This window comes from Dromaius novaehollandiae, chromosome 6 (assembly GCF_036370855.1).
Source record: "Dromaius novaehollandiae isolate bDroNov1 chromosome 6, bDroNov1.hap1, whole genome shotgun sequence".
Lineage (NCBI taxonomy): Eukaryota > Metazoa > Chordata > Aves > Casuariiformes > Dromaiidae > Dromaius > Dromaius novaehollandiae.
The window spans coordinates 10,545,616-10,564,288 of NC_088103.1; the positions used below are offsets into that span (position 1 = coordinate 10,545,616).

Genomic DNA, 18,673 nt, shown 5'->3' on the forward strand with positions numbered 1-18,673 from the left:
CTGCAGAGTGCTCCACCTTCAGCTGCTGCCTCCTCCCCAGGTGTCTTCGTTGCCCTTTTGGGCATCAGAAAACTTGGTATCAGCAGCATCTCGTCCCTTAGCATGTATAAAGGGAAGCTATTCTTCTCACACAAGCCCCAAGTCATACAGGCAGCTGGTGCTGTGAGAAAGTATTAGGGCGAAGCACATGGAGAAGCCTCCCTCTCCTCCTCCAGCGGGATCCTCTCTGCGCTCTTGGCTTTAGCCGAGCACTCACGTGGCTTGTGGGCTGGCTTTTCCTCCGCTATCCAAAAAGGCCCGGTTTTCCAGCAAAAGGAGGCTCCGGGCCTGCCTGCTTGCATCCTGGCTTTGGCAGCCGTTAAGCTTCCCGTGTGTTTGCTCGCCTGCGTGTGCTACCTGGCGCCCAGCCCCGGGCCAGCAGCGGGTTCCCGGCTAACGCTTCGGAGCAGCTCGAGGACCGGCCCAGGAAGCGTTCGCTCTTGCCCTCCTCCAAGACAGTTAGTGGACAGGAAATAGTCTCATTAATTCCTGCTTTTTACCCTATATATTTCACCCGAGCAGCTTAGAGGAGCTCTTTCACGCAAGCGCTTGTATTGCTCTTGCGAGGGTTTGATGACTAACTTCAGCTCCCTCCGCGCGCTCTTTCGGTCGCTCACCCGATGCTTTGTTTTAGCAGAAAGTTGCATTAAAATCCTCACAGCGAAACCTTGCATCACTGTTTGACGCCAGCTAGCACGTCTCTCTCGCAGCGGTGATGAGTTTGTAAGAAGACTTCAAGTGTTTTGTGCATGCCCTATGCCAGAACTTTAAGCACTAAATATTTAAAACAATGCATACAAAACACGGGAATGATCAATGCTCTTCTAACTCGAGGCGCCACGTTGTTATCAGCATCTCTTCTTTCCGAGCAAATGCTCAGTACCACCAACATTTTCTGTCCTGAAGGGAAGTAACTGGTTTGCAAAGCGCTCTGTGTTCAGTATTCATGCCATTGAATGGCCTCTCTGGCACATCGCTCAGCTCTTTGGCTTAAAAGACACAATTGTACAATGTTTTTGGAAAGAGGCGGTCAGAAGAATAATTCTGGTTAGAAAAGCATTGATTTTTGTATACCTAGCTGTCACAAAAGAGATCTAGAAAATATCAACCAAACCGCAAAATTGGGAAGTGCTAACATGCTTTGGAAAGAGTTCCTAGGAATTATGTAGAAAGCAGTTTTCAAACAGAGTTTAAAATTTGCATTAGTCATTTGTGTCAGGCTCTAACGTGGCCCAAGATGTTGCAATTAAAGAGGAAAGAAAGTTGACAAATGCCTCTAACCACAAATTTACGCACTGGATTTTAATGTAACAGTCTCCGGTTCTGCAAGCACAAGGCTTGACATGCCAGCCTCAGGAGCAGCCCAGCTAGACAAGTCCTGCTCTGCAGCCTTATTTCAGCATATTTTATAATTAGTTCCACAGAAAACATCTAGCTAGCATTGATCATCTCGCTTATTCTTTCGAAAGAAATGCCCAAAGAAAGCTGATCTTCCCTCTTTCAGCGCTGAGTAAAAGGAAACCACTGAACAAAACCAGAACGCCAAAACCCACGAGTTCAGGAGATGGGTTGTGTTTCTGGTTGCCCAGCGGCTCACGAGGATCCTGCAGCATCTCCGGGTGTAGGACCGGAGGGACAGTCACGCTGGGCGTAGGCGCTGCACGGACACGCTCAGGCGTCTCCCGGCGGCACATAGGGAAGGAAGCCATCCCACTTGCCGAGCCCACGCAAGTCCGTGCCGGAGGCAGGACCGAGCTTTGAGCAGGGGTTTCCAGACAGCAGCAGCCCAGCCCGGGGGCCTTGGCTCATTGCTGCTCTGCCGCCCGCTCGGGGGGTCCTGCCGCCTCCCGCCAGCCGTGAAAATGCGTGAAATGGCAAAGACACAGCCACCGCCTCCCACCCTCTCCTTCAGCCCAGTCCCCAGCGGGGGAAAAGAGCGAGCCGCCTTTGAGGGGCTCGTCGGGCACGGCAGCACGCAGGGCACAGGCTCATTCCTTCTCTGCCCAAGTGCGGGGAACTCCCCCTTTCCTATTTTCCTGCATAACGCAAAGCGGAGACACACACGTTTGGCCTCTGTCTTTGGCACCACTGTCTTTTGCTTTGAACAAAGCAAAATCTTCCTTCTCCTGAACCCATTTTACGACACAACGTCTTACTAGCCCATATAAGAATTAAGAGTATTTCAATTAAAATAAACTCTGTTTTTAATCAAAATTACATGTATTACCTCTCACCCAGGACCTCAAAATCTTTCTCAAGAATATCACATGCTGTTGGAACAAGTGAGCTGAGGTTATAGCCTGCGAGTCTACAAGATCTCACACTTGATATGAATTCTGCACAAACTTGGGCTACTTCTAAACCTTCCTGCTTTGTGCTGGGGGGGGGGGGGGGGAATTGCAGAACAACAGAAAGCAGTTTTTAGTTGTAAGATTTTTGAGGTACAAGAAGGAAGAGAAATGTGGGTTAAACGGAGTTCACAGGAATCTACTCTTTAATTAGGCTTTGAAATAAATGCCTGACCTCGCACATGCTTTGCAGTTAAAACTCAACATTCCCAAAGGGAGCTTTGCTGCCTAATCCAACCAGCCCCCTCCTCCTTCCCCCCCCCTCCCCCCGCTCCCGATATACAATGTATTTCTTTCTATCAAACCATTGAGCAAATAAGAATTATTCCAACAGTTCCCATTAAAGAACAGGCCTGCTTTGAAAGGACCACAGTGTAATGAGCATTGTGCTCAGTGCTGGCCCACGGTCTCCGGTAATAAAACACACATTGTTCATCATAGCCTCAAATATTTATTATGAGGTGAAGAGCTGACATCACCGGTTTCTGTAACTTTCTGGAGATTAGGGAGCTTATCGTTAAATTTAAGAGACCAACCTGCAAACACACACAGCTTCAAAGAAATAAACAAAAGTTTAAGAAACTAATGGCAGTGAGATACTGCTCGACAGCTCACAGCAGCTTGGCATTTGATCCAAGGGATTCAAGATTCTGATCCAGAGTAAACAAAGTCCTTTTTTTTTTTTAATTGTACTTCCATTGCATTGCCCATATTTAAATTTCTAAGTTTAAGTCGCTTCAATGATTATTGGCTGGATTTACATTGTACTACACTTTTTTAAAGAACAGCTGCAAAGTTGAAGCATTCTGGGACATCTTCCAAGGTGAGAGGTCTCCAAACCACAGCAGCAACCACACATTCATGTGCAAAAAGTTTAAGCTCAGCTCCCTGTTACTTCCAGGCCTTTTTAAGTCTAGACCTGGTTCTACCTGTCTTCTGAGCTTTTACTACAATTTTGGTGAATACAAGCAAGAAGGGCTAATAAGAGGGAGTGTCTCTCTACACCGGCCAGCTGCTCCTTAAAAGGGACATGCAGCCCTGTACTTCACTCAACTTTGCCTGCCCTGCAAATAACTTTTAACACTCTTAAGACCAATATTTGAAGGATATGATGGGATTTCTCTGTCTGTGGAAAAACACACACATACAGCATTAAAGTTTTTCTGTATACTGGGTTAGCACAAAATCTATGTCTGCAACTCCTTCCCTAAATTACAAATAAACTAAGTCTGATGAGCCGACCCTTGCCTTAAAAAATTTGCTCAAAGGCCCTCAAGGGTGGAATATTAAGGTATATAAGGAAAAAGACTTGCACCACTTTCTTCCATTCAAATATAAAAGTTATTAGGAAAAAAACTCTTAATTTTCAAATTATGAATTAACTGCAAAAATGCACATTTGCTTTAAATGAGATCACAGACAAAATGCAGCACACTGAGAACTGTTTCACTGAGAAACAGTAGGCAGTCCTATCTTTTCAGGCCACAGGAAAAACTACATTAAAGATATGATACTAGGGAGAAAAAAGCCTCTCAAAGGCTGCCTGGACAATTATTTGTTAAGACAAGAGTCAGTGCACACACAGGTTCACACGCACAATCACTCCCCTTATTCTGTGTGCATGCAGACAGATGTTCTAGTTTGGGTTTTGCTACCTCTCATTTCCAGGACCCGTTTGTTGGCCTATTTGTTTGTGGTTAGAAGTCAGCCGTTTCTGCACAGAATTCTGCAAACTAGAGATTTTTACCACATGTACAAAACATGCACACTTTCTTACTTGTACATGCTTCTCCCCCCCCCCCAAGCTAGCAGTATTTTCCCCTTGTTTTCATGACTATTCCTTAAGAATCCAATTACTTTACTCTCCTTCTTTAAAGCCCCATTAAAAACATACTGCCATAAAAATCTTCCCACGAAGTTGATCGTGGTAAGGCTGCTGGTGCACTGCGTGGCACACTACTGCACATCCCATCACCCAACGTCGTCCCTTCACCTTCCCACAGCCCTGGCCTCTCTGGACATTTGCACACTTGGACAGTATGTTCTGCCCGCACTCCACCTGCAGCACCGGGGTCCTGGTTCATCATCCTCCTACGCCCACAAGAAAGACAACCTCTGCATACAGTTTGGGTCCGAAATTCATCCTGGTCTTCCATAGAGTAAATAGGCAAGGACGAGGACAAACAGACAAGATCAAGGCAAAGGTAATAGTTTGTGTAAGAGCAGGAATAAGGAGGCCAGACTTCAGGGCCAGTGAGGTTTCAGCAGGTCCTTAATGAAATCAGGAGAGCTTCTCGTAGGCTTTAACGGAGAGGTCAGTAATCAGCGGCACACGTAGGTCTTGAGGAGTGCCTGAGCAGTACTGGGTCCGCAACAACCTGAGCGAGAGGCAGGCACCTGCTTGCAGCTCCTGCAGAGTTGTGAATGGAGAACCTGCCTGGGCTCCCTAAGAAGCCATCGATGGTATCTCACATCTTCTAGCAGTACATCTGGTAGCTGCATAGAACACTAGACCACAATACCTTTTCCCTGAGAACTCTCTAGAGTGAACTAAGAGCAGGGTATCTCCTCCTATCTCAAGCAAGAAAGTTTGCTGCTTTCTTGTTCTTCGTTGGGGCATTTCAGATGCTCACATCTTCACAGTTATTGAAGACGCTCATGTGGAAACACTCTCTCACAACTGTTTATTCTGGCAAAAGTTGTGCATACCACATCTTAATAAGACACATGAAAACGGAATTCTAAGGACTATGAAGAACATTCAGTCAAGTTAGTCTATTTATTTAGCTTGCGTCAGTTAGGTTTGAATTAAGAGAAAAAACACTGAGCAACATATAAAATAAATACTGGAAATAACATAAAGTTCCCTTCATATGGATAAAGTTTACTGGGGACAAAGGTTAGAAAAGATGAAATGTTTCCTAGTTGGAAGAACGTGCCTCAAGTTTCTTAGAAAAATTTTCCTAGATCAACGGATTCCCTTGAAAGAAACAATTTTTATACAGCACTACGTTTAGAAACGGAACCATATGCTGAAGGGAGAAAGGTATGGCAGGAAAGTCTTATATTTACATACAGGACAAGCAATACAAAGCACCAGGTGGACATTCACATTTACATTTAAATTTTATACCATTAGTGTGGGTGTGCTACTAAACTGGACGGCTCTCAGTTTATCACAAGGTTATATTACTGTGGGCTCTAGCTGGAGTGTTGAACTGTACACACTCTAGTTCTATTCATCAGTACAGAAGCTGTCCTACAGTATTGATTTTGATAGATATCATTGTAATATTGCACATTTCCTTTCAAGAAAAGTATTTATATGAATGGACACAGTTTTGCTCTTAGCCTCTCCATTCTTGTTGGAAGAAGACCCACCATTTCCTTACTGAGTTCTAGTTCAGTTTCAACGGCATGGACAGCATCTGGATACTTCTCACAATAATCTACCAGAAATGTGTAATATTCCAATGATGTCTGCATATTCTCTAGCTGTTTTTTGCCATCCGAAGTAATCAGCTTACCATATAGTCGGGCAATATGAAATTTGGCCACCATGGCAGGGCGAAGAACATCTTCCTCGAGCTCTTCAGGAAATACCTTATCTGGGTTTCTCAAAGAATCTAAGAAGAGTTCATAGTATTTTATTGCTAACTGCGCTAGAGAATTGATCTTTTTTATTGTGTGGGAGTCTAGCTCTTCTAACCTGTTACCAATAGCTACCTTTAAATCCATCATCTCATAATAGGTGTCTGCTAGTTCAAACTGAAGTTGCCTACTAATCAACAGATAGTACTGTGGATTCAAGTCCGCGTAGATAGGCTCCAGCATGTCTATTCTACGCTTATGCATTTTGCAGCGTCGCTCATAGTCTTCTTCAAAGAAAGCAAGTACCTTAAACAGAGCACTGTGATCCTGAACAATTTCAATATGGTCAGTAACATAACCATCAACCTGAAAGAACTCTTTTGCTTCCTGAACATAGTTCTGACCCACAAGGAAGATTTCTCTGGCTTCTTGAAAATCTAAAGGATATACACTGCTCACTTTCTCCTCCATGGCTAAGACAGAGTCACATATATCACTTGTCCCAAAAAGGACAGCTTTTTTCCTGCCCTTCTCTTTTTCATCCTCCTCTTTTTTCCTTTGGGCTTTAAGTTCCAATTGCCTGTCAGGATCCAGCTCTCCTATGTTATCCTGAAATGAGAAAACATATTAATTAAAAATGCATGTGGGTTACAGAGAAAAACTTAGGCTGAAGCTTTTTTAATTATGGGCTACTTTTCAAACACAAACTAATCAGCAACAAGACAGAAAAAATGACATGTTGGCATATTAAACCTTATATTCACTAAAGGTCATGTAAGTTATATTCTCAATTCTGTAAAAACATAAGATTTAAACACAGACAAACACAAGTCTCTCTACCCTGTGCAACATAGCCAAAACAATAAATATAAAGCCCAAACACCCTGCTTCTGCAAAGCATTTCAGCACATGCTGTGTTAAGCACTTGACATGAATGAAAATACCAGCACACAAAACTGAGAGGACATTCTTACTACCAGTTCAATAAAAAGTGATCTACCAAATCAAGCCACAAGAAAATACAGCAGAGAAGAGGGCGATCTGTGAAGTTTCTATACAAGCAGTGCACTGAGGATGCTACAGAACTGATCTCCTATCCATGCTTATTTCTAAAGTGCTGCATTGAAGTCAAAGCATACTATGAAACACCTGCTAGATTTCAAGTGTCTAATGCCTTATTGATTGGGCAATGGTTTATCATTTGCTACCAATTATGAAGTGATTCCTGCTACAAACATCGAAACTGACTAAATTTGTTTTTAAACAACAGCAGTTACAGAATAAGTTTTCAGTTACCTCAAGTAATTTCCGAGCACTTTGCAAAAGATTCAGGCAATACTTAATCCAGCATCTTGCAATTTCAGCTTTCCTCTGTCGAAGGTCCTGTTGGTCTTGGTCTGTTTCATCTAGTAAATGGACATCAACCCATAAAAAGCTGAAGACAACTTGAGCATTCTAGTAATAACCTCAAAAGTTATATGCAAAGAATACATGTTACGTATATTTATCAGGATTCATTTTTCATCATTGTTAGACAGAAACATGCTCTCCTTGTTAGTTCACATAATTCTGTGAACTGTCATTCTGGTAGAAACCCATATAGATTAGCATGGATTTGTCATGTACATATTTCTCAAAAAAAAAAAAAAAAAAAAAAAAAAAAAAGACCATAATATGTTTAAAAAGAACTAAAGAACTTTGATCTTGGAGGTGTTCTACTGGAAAAGATTTGCATCTCCCTCTGTAATAAGAGAAAGGATGGTCTATTTTCTGAGATGCAGCTGCTTGCCAAGTAATTTCTGTTACAGCATAGTTGTCCCTCAGGATGATCAGGGTATTTGTCTCAAAACGGGCCCCAGACTTGTTACCAGAAAAGGGAATAAAATTAGGGGAAAATGCCTGTGGTTTATCCACCCTGTCACAACATAATACATATTTGTCTATAACCTCTGTATTTTTCTCTCTGCAGTCTCCCCACTATACATCACGGTCATAATTAGCACTGCTGATATCTCAAGATTATGGCTCCAGAAACCAAATAGACTAAAGAGAACTAACTTCCCAGTCCCTAGGCAGGAGGCGGTGTGTGAGCTGGATGATGAGGGGAAGCTAGCACTCCCTGGTCACTAAATAAAAAGCATGCTTCAGTCACAGATTCACTAGATTCAGTATCTTTCATTACTGCCAACTCATGCTGCTCTTGTTAAGAATAACTGTTGCTAATCTAAAAAGGGGCCTTTACTAAATATCTGTTTCACACACAGATTCGTATGCCAGAATGAATCCTATTCATGTGCTTGACAGTAGCTAATACCGACTGTGTATCAGTCTTTCTGAAACTTAGAACTTTCTGCAGTGATCTTCATGTCACCAGCCCAGCTCTACATACCATAAAAAGGAAGGGAAACAGAAAAACATGCACTCCATTGAAACAAACACAAGTATCACTACTCCCATTTAGCGGGGGAGGAAGTAGAGATAAAAGTTAATTGTCTTGCCCCCAAAAGACAAAAGAAATCTACAAAGTAAAATTGAAAGTAGGACTTTTATCTACCACTCTCAGTCTTGAATCTGATAACTGCCTCTGTTTCTACATGCCTAATGAAAACTTAACCTCGGTTTTTAGCTTAATAACATTAACAAACTCAAACTGTGCTGTCAGTTAGCTATGGAAGCCTATAAACATGTGCTTCCCTCAAACTAAAAGAAGACTTTTGGACATCATCCTCAAAGCACTTAAATAGTAGGAAAAGGCAGCTGAATAGAGTTCTTTAGTTTTGAGCTAAAAGAAATACCAAAAGCAGTGAAGTTAATGTACTGTCACTGACCTTCAATTAAATAAAACTTAGTTGTGTCCATTCAGTTTATATTTTAACCTAAAACAACACCATCAATGGATTAAAGAGCTTGTATTCTAAACAGCTTGGACCCTTAGAAGTTAACCAATATATTCACTGTTTAAAGTCAGTTATGAACTCTCACTGGGGCTACTCTGAACACTTGCCCACTTTCCAGGACTTAAAGGTCTATTCACTTGAAGCTTTCAGTTGTCTGAGACCTGGAACATGAAGCTCTGCTGTAGATAAGCAAAGCCTAAACCTACAGCAGATGATTTATTCTGAGTACAGACACTCATCACATAGCCACGGGCCCTTAAAACTGTGGTCTGCGTTTAGAAGTTTCTTGTATTGATTTTGATGCTGAACAGCAAAGTTGTTCCTTTACATCAATACCCAAAATAACAAGAATGGTACCTAAAATTTCAAAAATAGCCATTAATGAGGCTGCAGTATCCAGCAACAAAAGACAGTACAGGTATCCTCCAAGTCTGGGGTTTTTAAGAGCTGCAGTTTCCCTTCCCCTTTTAAGACTATTCCTAGGAAGTATCCGCTTCACTTCCTTGAATCATTACACTCCAATAATTTAGAAGCAAAGGTTAAGCTGTTGTAAGCACACACACAAGGACAAGTGGGTGAATAGAGACTTCACTTTTAACATATATATTAGTGTTGTTTAATTCACGATATGTAATTGAAAACTTTCATATAAACTTACTGTCTTCAGCAGATGGAACCTGTCCAGCTTGGCTAAAGATGACATTGGCTGCTGCTAAACAGTGTCGGGACTCCATAAAGCATTGCTGAGAGGAACAGAAACGGCAGTGTTTATCACTGGTATGAAACAGCTGAAGCACTACTGCTCTCAGCTGGGCTAGAGCCCTCATCTTGGAGAGTTAAGACATGTGAACACAAGGGGAATTACAGGATCGAGAGGCTCGGGAGCATACTTCCCTGGACACTGGAAAAAAAGATGTAATTTTTCTCATCTACTACTGAGTATAGTGTTTTCTAACCAACCATTTCTCTTTCTACCACAGCCACAATACATTAGATACATACATTGTAAACATTTCCACACTGTTCTCATCTATGCTACTGTCACTTCCTGACATTGTATGGTAAAGATTACATCACGGGGTGTTAGTCAGAACGAGCTGGATGTACAGCTCAGTGTTATGAGCCACATTTAGATTCCTTTACTCGTATTTGGCAGTGTGTTATCTAATGATTTGGTCCCACCAATGCACCAAAAAAGATAGAGAAATTACAAATTACTATCGAAATGAGCATTAACTGACTTAGGTACTGCAAAAGGCCTTTACGCATCAGAAAACAGTATCTGAATAATCTGGAGTATAAAAATCCTTAAATAAAGCTGAAGCATTTCCTACCACAGTGGGCTGTTCAGAGTCAATACAGATGCATGGAGGCAAACAATTTTACAGTTAGTTTTAATGTTCACATAGGCTCAAACAAGTCTTAAGCACATGCTAAAATATCAAAGGACAACAACTTATAGGCAACATACAATGTGCAATGTCATCTTTTTTTTAAAAAAAACTTTTACTGTAGGAGAACAATATAATCACAATTATAGTGAACGGCCTAAAATTATGCGAGGACAACCATTTCAAGCTTCACTTACTCAAATTTGCTTACAAGCATCACGTCACATATCACTACTGAAATGTTCATTAACTATAGAGCTTTTCTTGTATATACTCCCCTGTTTGTTTTCCCTGTTGTCATCACACCAACACAGCAAAGCACAACCACTACATCCGCTTCAGAAAAAGCTAATAGATATTTCACATCAGAAGACAATTTGTGGTTTTACAGGAGGACGTTTTTAATTCAATAGGGAGCCCTGCCTTGAAGAGCTGTTTAAACAACCATCTTACTTGATAGCTACAGTTATGACATAACTAGAGCAGAAAAACAGTAAGTGTATTACCTTAGAGAGATAATACTGTGACAAGGTAGCAGCATTGAGTGCCCATTCCACTGGGTAGTAGCCACTATACTCAAGCTGTCGTTTAAGAGTGGTATGGCAATACTGAGCAGCCTTCTCGATCATCTCCAGGTGTTGGTAGACTTGTGCCAGATAATACAAAGTGTGGGTATAGGCTTTTTCAAATCTAGAAAAACAACAATCTCTTTAGTTTTTTGGGTTTTTTTTTAATATTCCCTCAACAGCATACCTAGGGGTTTTTTGGACTGATATGCACCCACCTTTTTGATCTTTCTTGGTCTGTGAGTTTTTCTTCTTCTGCCATGAAATGTTCACTGGGATCCAAGGGAGGATTTCCATCCTACAAGAGATTATCAGAAATATTCAGTAAGGTACATTGCTTTAATTTTCTGAGATAGTGCTCCCTCTTCTGGCTGCAGACCATGTATCATTTTTCAATCCTAAATTCTTCAAAGCTTCACATAATACATCTATAGCCATCTGAATGTCACACCTCTGGAGCAATTCCACAAAACCACAAAAAGAAAAACCGCATCAGTTGCACATGGAATTATAAGGTTTTTCAGCTTGTAGAAGACTCCTGCTAATGCACTTTTAAAGTAGCGCATGCTATTTGCACAAGAGCTACTCACTTCAGATTCTACAGGACTATAATCAGGTGTCCTTAGCTTGGACAATAATGTGACAGTTTTGCATTATGTTTTTTTGAAGCACTGGTTTAACACAAAGCACATCTTCAAGTGTGAAATACGCGTTTGCTCAGTCGCTCTAGTCGGTATAATACTGAAGGAAGTACTGCCAACAACATTAAGTGCAGAGCGAGCTCAGCAGACAGGCTGTAAAGGCCACTCTTGCCAAAGTGAAATGCCACTGTTAAATGACTCCGTTTATTCACAGGCTGGTGAGATCACTGTCTCATCCATATATCTGGGTAAACATGTAATGCCTTTGCAGGAGGAAACTTGCTGTCTCTTGATATAAGGTATGACCCACAGGCAAGCTGTTAATGATGCAAACTATTTCATTCAGAAGGACTTTTTTGTTTTTTAAACCAGGAGAATCTTGATACAGATGTTTCTATTGATATGCACCAAATAATTGTTTTCTTCATATAAGAAGAGCTGAAAGTAAGACATAGCTGCACACATTGGAAGTAACTCTGAATTCAAACTTATTTTTGGTCACTCTACGACAAGTTTCTGGGATAAACCCAGAACAGCAATAACTATACATCTTTCAGTAATGCTCTGCTCAACCTTGCCTTAAAACAACTACCAATAAAAAAGAGTTAGTCAGCACAATTGGAGAGTCCAGTAGATTAACACCGCTTATGGCAAAGTTTTATTTGTCTGTGCTTATCTGATTTCCTTTGTAATGGTGCCTAACTTCAGACACCAATTCCAAAACACCTTAACTAAAGCTGTCTTCCTAAGGTGGCTTTTTTGCCTTACACAATGCATCCTGAAGAATGTCTAACACGTCTGTTAGCAACACAGCCCAGCTGAGTGTGCTACTTTGCTTGCTACTTCAAGTGTGCAGGCTCATTGCTGGATCATAAAGAAAAAAACTTCAGTAGATAATAGCTTCTATACGGGTATTTAATTCTCTTATTTCCATCTACTGACCTCAGAACACATTACAAGAGACACCTGGAATCATTATCTGCATGTAAAAAACTAGTGAACCTGGGCACAGGCTGATTTGGCCAAAACATCTCAGAAGCTTACGGAAACACAGAAAAACCAGATCTCTAGATGCTTAGAATATGTCCTTTACTCTACTATCCTCTTTCCAATGTAAAAGCATTAAGAGATCACAAACAAAACAAAAAACAAAGAAAACCCAGCTCCCAAAACTCTATGAGTCTGAAGAACTATGAATCAAGATAAGATTTATATAAAACATGACTGGCATATTCAAGTTGTTCTTTACACTTTAGGTAAGAACAGGAATACAAATTGAATGCAAGTCTGTCTACTGGTATTTCTTTCCTAAACCAAGAGATAATCAGGCAACAAACAAAAAGCAGCCCAGAGAAATAGTTCTCGTAAGATGAGGGGGACAGGAGTGGGGACAGAAGCAGGGGCAGAGAATGCATTCACTTGAAAAGGAAGTAGAGATGTTCTTTATTTGTTCTTGTAAGAAATCCTGAGGGGCACACCTTTGGTTTTAACAGCAATATTTTGTTCATATTAAACTGAGTCTGAAACAGATGTGATAAATTAATGTGACAGTGGGTAACCTAAACATACCAGAGAGGTGTCAATTTTTACACCATCTTTTAAACTTTGAGTTTTATTGTTTATGCCTCATTAGTTTTCAAGACTTGACTTCATAATCCCCCATCTTGTCTTCTGTAGAGCTACAAAGGCTTATTTCCTCAGGCCTTCCAACAGGATGTGCAGTATACCCTGACAAGGCTATGGGTGATATTCCTGACATCACTAAAGAAAAACAACTGGTATGAGAGACTGTAAGCAAGACCTTTTTCTCCTTCTTTTATCTACAGATCTGTCCTCTGATGTCAAGCGTTATGCCTTTAACCAACCTGAGGAAGAGCTCTGCAACTCCCCTCTTACAAGTAGACTTCCATTGGCCCAAACTCCTGCTCATAAGAGTCCATCACTCACAGATTTTCACTGTACTGTATCAAACAGCTTTCCTAACACCAAGATGTCATCACAGTAACTAATTGTTTCCAGAAAGGAATTACAGATGTGAACTCAAAGCATTCAGGAGCAGAAAGCAAAAGGATCTTTTAATTCCTCCCAAAATAATTTTTTCTTGCAAGATCCTTGGTTTTGCTCCACATGCTTTAGGGATTTAAAAAAAAAAAAAAAAAAAAAAAAAAAAAAAAAAAGCCACCCAACTTGTAAGCCAGCTAGAGCCAGTAAGTAAACAATTAAAGCTGCTGCCAGGAAAACGTCTCTGTTATTAACAGTTTACCGGAGGTTCCCAGACAGCAATGCTTCCTGATAGCCTAAAAATAGAGAATGTTAAGAAACATACATTCATATTTGTATAGTTTGTGAATGATATATGTTGACACGGTTGTACAAACGCTAACCAAGTTCCAACACACTCACAAGGAACTCTGTCTTTACAAGCCATAAAGCATCTAGACAAGCCATTTCCCGTCCTCCCCCCCCCCCTTTTTTTTTTAATTCTTTGCAGATGATGCTAATTAAGCTGGGAACTTGAATTTTTCAATGATGATGCACATATTTGCATATATATCATCCCAGACTTCAAATGAATGTTAAATTAACCTCTTAAACAGCCTTCTCAGACTGATTCTTTCAGCTTTCCTCAGTTCAGTCTTTTCAGGGAAACATGACAGAAGCACAATAAAGTTACCACAAAAACAGCCTTTTGCCATAGTTCCTATAAAAATACAACCTTTAGATACAACTAGGTTTGACTACATAATGCCCTGATATACAAGTGATAAATAAATAGAAGTGATAAAAATGCAACAAGTGATCTGAAATGGGATTATGATAATCACGTGCATATACTCTAACCAGGCAGCAAAGCCCCAGGAGAAGTATTTGCTAGCCATTACTTAACACCACATACAGATAACTCTACCGAAAATTAACTGTTTCAGCTAAATTGAAAGTTGAAATGTGAAGTATTTGATGGCATTATTTAATCTACTGAAATATTAAGGTAATATCAGTTCAATTTCACAATGACTGGAGCAAGAGCCAGAATCTTTTAGTGGTGGTAGAGAACCCAACAGTATAAACCTGCTTAGCTGGGTATAAGAAGCAAAGATCCAGAACTAAAGAGAACGTCTGTAGAGAGATGTAGCATCTTTAGTTAGATCAACTGATGAAGAAAGTGGAAAATAAAGAGAGAAGCTTCTCAGCACAAGTGTTTTTTCCAGATCCATTGGTTTCTTTGATAGTGTTAGGCTGTCATGGCTACAGAAATAGCACTGCAGCAGGAACTAACTGATGAGGACCGACCCACTCTAAAACTTCCTCGAGAACAACCTGTGCTCTAAGCTAAGTTCATGTAAATTCTGAACTGTAATTTCAAGGAACCAGGTTCTGTCCAACCTCTATGGCTGTCCTAAAACACAGAATACAGCTCCTTTCTCTAAGGACACACATTTTTAGTTCATTCAGGAACTGTCCCTGAGGCAAGCCAGTGTAGGAACAGCTTTGCAAAGTGCGTAACAATAGCAAAAGGGAGTCTTTGTTAATACACGGCAGAACCAACAGCACGAAAGGTTGTTTAAAATGCATGAGGGGTTTGGTTGTTTGTAAAACTGTCTTTTTGAAATGGAACTGAACCATTTTGCCTCTCATGCAACACCGTGCAGTCAGAGCGAACCCATGGCAAACACTATACAGTTTTATTTCCATTTCTTGCTGAAAGCAATGGTTTGATGCTTTACTACATTTCCAAGATAAGGTTAAGAACAGTCTAAATTAAAAGCCAAATGCTACCTGGCTTTAGTTTTGGGTTAGCAACTCAAAGAGCTTTCAACTGTTATTTTTTGAGCAAAATTATTTTCTGAATAAATCCATTCTGAAATGAGCAAGCACTGCTTCCTCCTGTGCTAGCAGTACTTCCCGCATCAGTTTTCAAAAGTAACATAGCCACCAGTACAAAGCTCAGAAATTCAAGTTTCACTGAGATGTTTTTCAAAGATTACTAAAACTGTGTCACACGAAACATCTCCCAAAAGAGGAAAGCTTGAAAATAACATCTGTGTGAAATTAGTCTTCAGGGCAAGCAATAACTTTCTTTGTTCGAGCGAACTCAGCATAATTCCAGTCACTGGATACTGCTGTAAAACAAAAACCAAGAGTGTCATTTTTGTACGTAAAGTCAGACCTGCCAAAATATTAATCAACACAGTACCTCTTTCATGTATTGATTATACAAGGCTTCTGCAGATTCCAAGTATGTTTGAGCAGTTTTGATTTCATCCCTTTCAGACCACAGGATACCCAGATTGTTCTAAACAAAAAAAAAAAAAGGGGGGGGGGGGCGGAATAAAATATTTTCCTGTTATGTTCAACTTACCTTCACATACTTTCTCCAAACAACTTATCAGTCTTCATCCTGCTACACATTATTCTAATACAATGCAGTTAGAAGAGCAAAATCTGACTCATCCATTTTATCTCAAGTTGCTTTAAGAGGAGGGTTCTCAAACACAGGTAAATTCATATATAAGTCACCTCACTTAAACTGTGATCTTTTGTGTTTACTCTGCTAAACAAAGACCTGTGTGTTCAAATAAGGAGCTTTTCCCATGTAGTTCTGCATCTGATTCATGCAACGTTTAAATCATAAGCAGTATCATAAGAAGAGCCAAGAAATTAGAAAATTGTCAATGTGACTTTGTAGGGAAAAAAAAAAACAACAGGAAAAGATAAGCCAGGAATGAACACTTATATATCTTCAATAATGAGAAGAGATGAAACTGTTAAATGCAAAAGCTAAGGACTAATGCCTCTAAATTTAAAATGCAGAACATGGTAACATGTCATATACCTGTGAACCCACCTTTTACAAAAAGCTCTAACTTTTTTTAATAAAATGAAGGTGTCAATAACAATCCAAGTCTCACCTGCTAGAGCAGGTCCTAGACAGGGTTGTTACAAAATGCAACAGGACTTAAAAAAAAGCCACAAACAACCAACTTCAAAAACACTAGAATGCATAGCCAGGCCAATGCCACCTCCCCCAAAATTTCATTTATTTTATTATTTTAAAAAGAAAGCACCATGTAGCATGATGTTTATGAGCAGCAGTAGTTTGTCCATGGCTGAGCGTGAAACTAAACTCCATTAGACAAGAACTGTCATATACAACATTGTGCAGAACAGAGATTAGGAGTAGGGCCACAGAAACAGGCCAGCAGGAAAAAACAATGCTGCTTCTTTGAAAATAGAAGTCAGGGCAGTGAAAACATGCTCTATAGCACCTAGGATGTGCTCATAGAGAAGTACAGCCAAAGCTGACAATTACTGCTCAGAGTATTAAAAAGTTTTTTAATTAAGTACTCAAGACTTGTTACAGGCCTTGAGATGGAAAATTGAGAGCACACTGTTTTATCACCATTTTTCTCAGCTACATGTCTTGTATTAAGTCCCAGGTGATAGTAGATCTTTCTGCTGTTGGACCACAGCGCTTTTAATACACAGCACCAGAGTCCTTATCCTGCTGCTTCCAGAAAGCTTCAAGACAGGAAAATCCATGCAGAGGACAGCACTTGTCCAACAGAGGAAAGCACCACTTTTATCATACCAGTTCAGGAGTGCAGTGGAATCCCTCGCCCTTGGCCACGAAAGCAACAACTCCCAAACAACGTATCGTGACCCTTTTAAACACTGGAAAGGCATCATGTTATTTTGACTAGCTTCCTAAGTAATGCTGAATCTTTAGACATAGTGGGTTCGTTCTAGTAATAGATTTGTAGCAGAGTACCCAAACTGTCACTCTGAAGGCGAGTGAGCAGACATAACCTCATCAATTCCAGACAGCTCATTTAATTTAAGCTGCGTAAGACAAATGACTTTTTAACTAAAAGGAGTCTCTCCAGAAGAACACACAATTCCTGGACAGTTCTGCAATGTGTGACAAAGAAGTAATATCTAGCCTTTTCTTATTAGATGGGCCAATTCTGACAGACACCTAAATAACGCCTCTATTTAAGTTAGTCTTGAGATATACATATAAGCTGTAACCCAGCTGCCACGAGGAAGGGACTGATGAAAGGCCCAACCCTTCCGTGAATCTTCATATACCAAGTAATAATTCCGTGACAGCATTACTTTCCTCAGTACAGAGAGATAAACATTACTTCTAACACCACAAATCTACCTTTATCCATCAGGAATAAACATAACAGACTGTGAGCAAATGAGTCAGTCCGTTCAGAACAAGTGCACCTTTTCAGGACACTACATAAATAAAATATATTTAACTATGACACACACTGCAGTCAACAGTTCAAGAAGTTCCCCACACGTACACAGGCCCCCCCAGCCCCCCAGTGCAGGCCCCTAGACCCCCCCCATCCTCCCCCCCCCACAGCCCCCAGAACCCCCCCCCCACAGACCCCCTCCGACCCCACACACAGCTCCCACAGATGCCCCCCCCCACAGCCCCCCAACCCCCCCGACCCATAGCCCCTCAGGACTCCCCCCACAACCTCCCAGGTCCCACAGATACCCCTAACAGCACCCCGACCCCCCCTCCCCACAGCTCCCCCAGCGCACCTGGGCCTGTATGTAGAGGGAGACGCAGTCGCGGGAGAGGCGGTGCGGCTCGAGCAGCCGCGTGCAGCGCAGCAGGTGCTCCTCGCCGGCCGACAGCTCCTCCGTGTCGGTGTGGTTGACGCCCAGCTCGTACTCCAGCACGGCGCGCCGCACGGCCCGCAGCCCCGCCTCGCCGCCCTCCTCGGCGGCGCTCAGCTGCTGCTTCACCTCCTCGAGCAGCGCCCGCGCCGCGTACTTGGAGCGGTACGGCTCCGTCTCCGGGTCCTTGCGCGACTCCACGGCCGACAGCGTCCGCGCGCTGCGGAACTTCTCGCACACCGCCGCCCACCCGCCGCCCGCCGCCGCCATCTTCCCTCCGCCGCCGCCGGCCCTCACGCGCCCCGCCGCGTGACGCCCTCCAGCCAATCACGCCGCCGCGCGCAGGCGGCGCCCCGCCCCCCCGCAGCGCGCGCGGCCCCGCGTGGGAAGGGGGGGGCGCGCGCCCGCCCCGCGGCCCTGCGGTTCGCACGAGTTCTGCAGTTTTGCCCCCCCGCCCCGGGCAGACAGCCCGGGGGAGCTGCCATGAAGGCGCGCAAGACAGCAGCCGCCGGGCACGGGCACTACAGCTCCCTGTGCCAGCCCCAGTGCCAGAGCTCT

General features: G+C 42.1%; 1 protein-coding gene across 1 annotated transcript; it reads right to left on the bottom strand.

The window, feature by feature from the left end:
- Positions 1 to 5,147: 5,147 nt before the first annotated feature.
- On the bottom strand, positions 5,148 to 18,438 carry KIFBP (kinesin family binding protein). Its single transcript, XM_064513642.1, has 7 exons — positions 18,038 to 18,438; positions 15,669 to 15,767; positions 11,051 to 11,130; positions 10,773 to 10,956; positions 9,534 to 9,618; positions 7,275 to 7,384; positions 5,148 to 6,587 (listed from the first exon to the last, which is right to left on the bottom strand). The coding sequence occupies exons 1-7, from the start codon at positions 18,383 to 18,385 to the stop codon at positions 5,709 to 5,711; spliced, it is 1,785 nt and encodes a 594-aa protein (XP_064369712.1). The 5' UTR covers positions 18,386 to 18,438; the 3' UTR covers positions 5,148 to 5,708.
- Between the last annotated feature and the right edge of the window lie 235 nt (positions 18,439 to 18,673).

Excerpts from the sequence above, each read along its gene's own strand:
- KIFBP (XM_064513642.1), bottom strand. The coding sequence starts at position 18,385 with ATGGCGGCGGCGGGCGGCGGGTGGGCGGCGGTGTGCGAGAAGTTCCGC. Across the intron at positions 15,768-18,037 it reads CCCTCTACATACAGGCCCAG|AACAATCTGGGTATCCTGTG; the intron begins GTGCGCTGGGGG and ends TTTTTTGTTTAG. Across the intron at positions 11,131-15,668 it reads ATAATCAATACATGAAAGAG|GATGGAAATCCTCCCTTGGA; the intron begins GTACTGTGTTGA and ends AATCTCTTGTAG.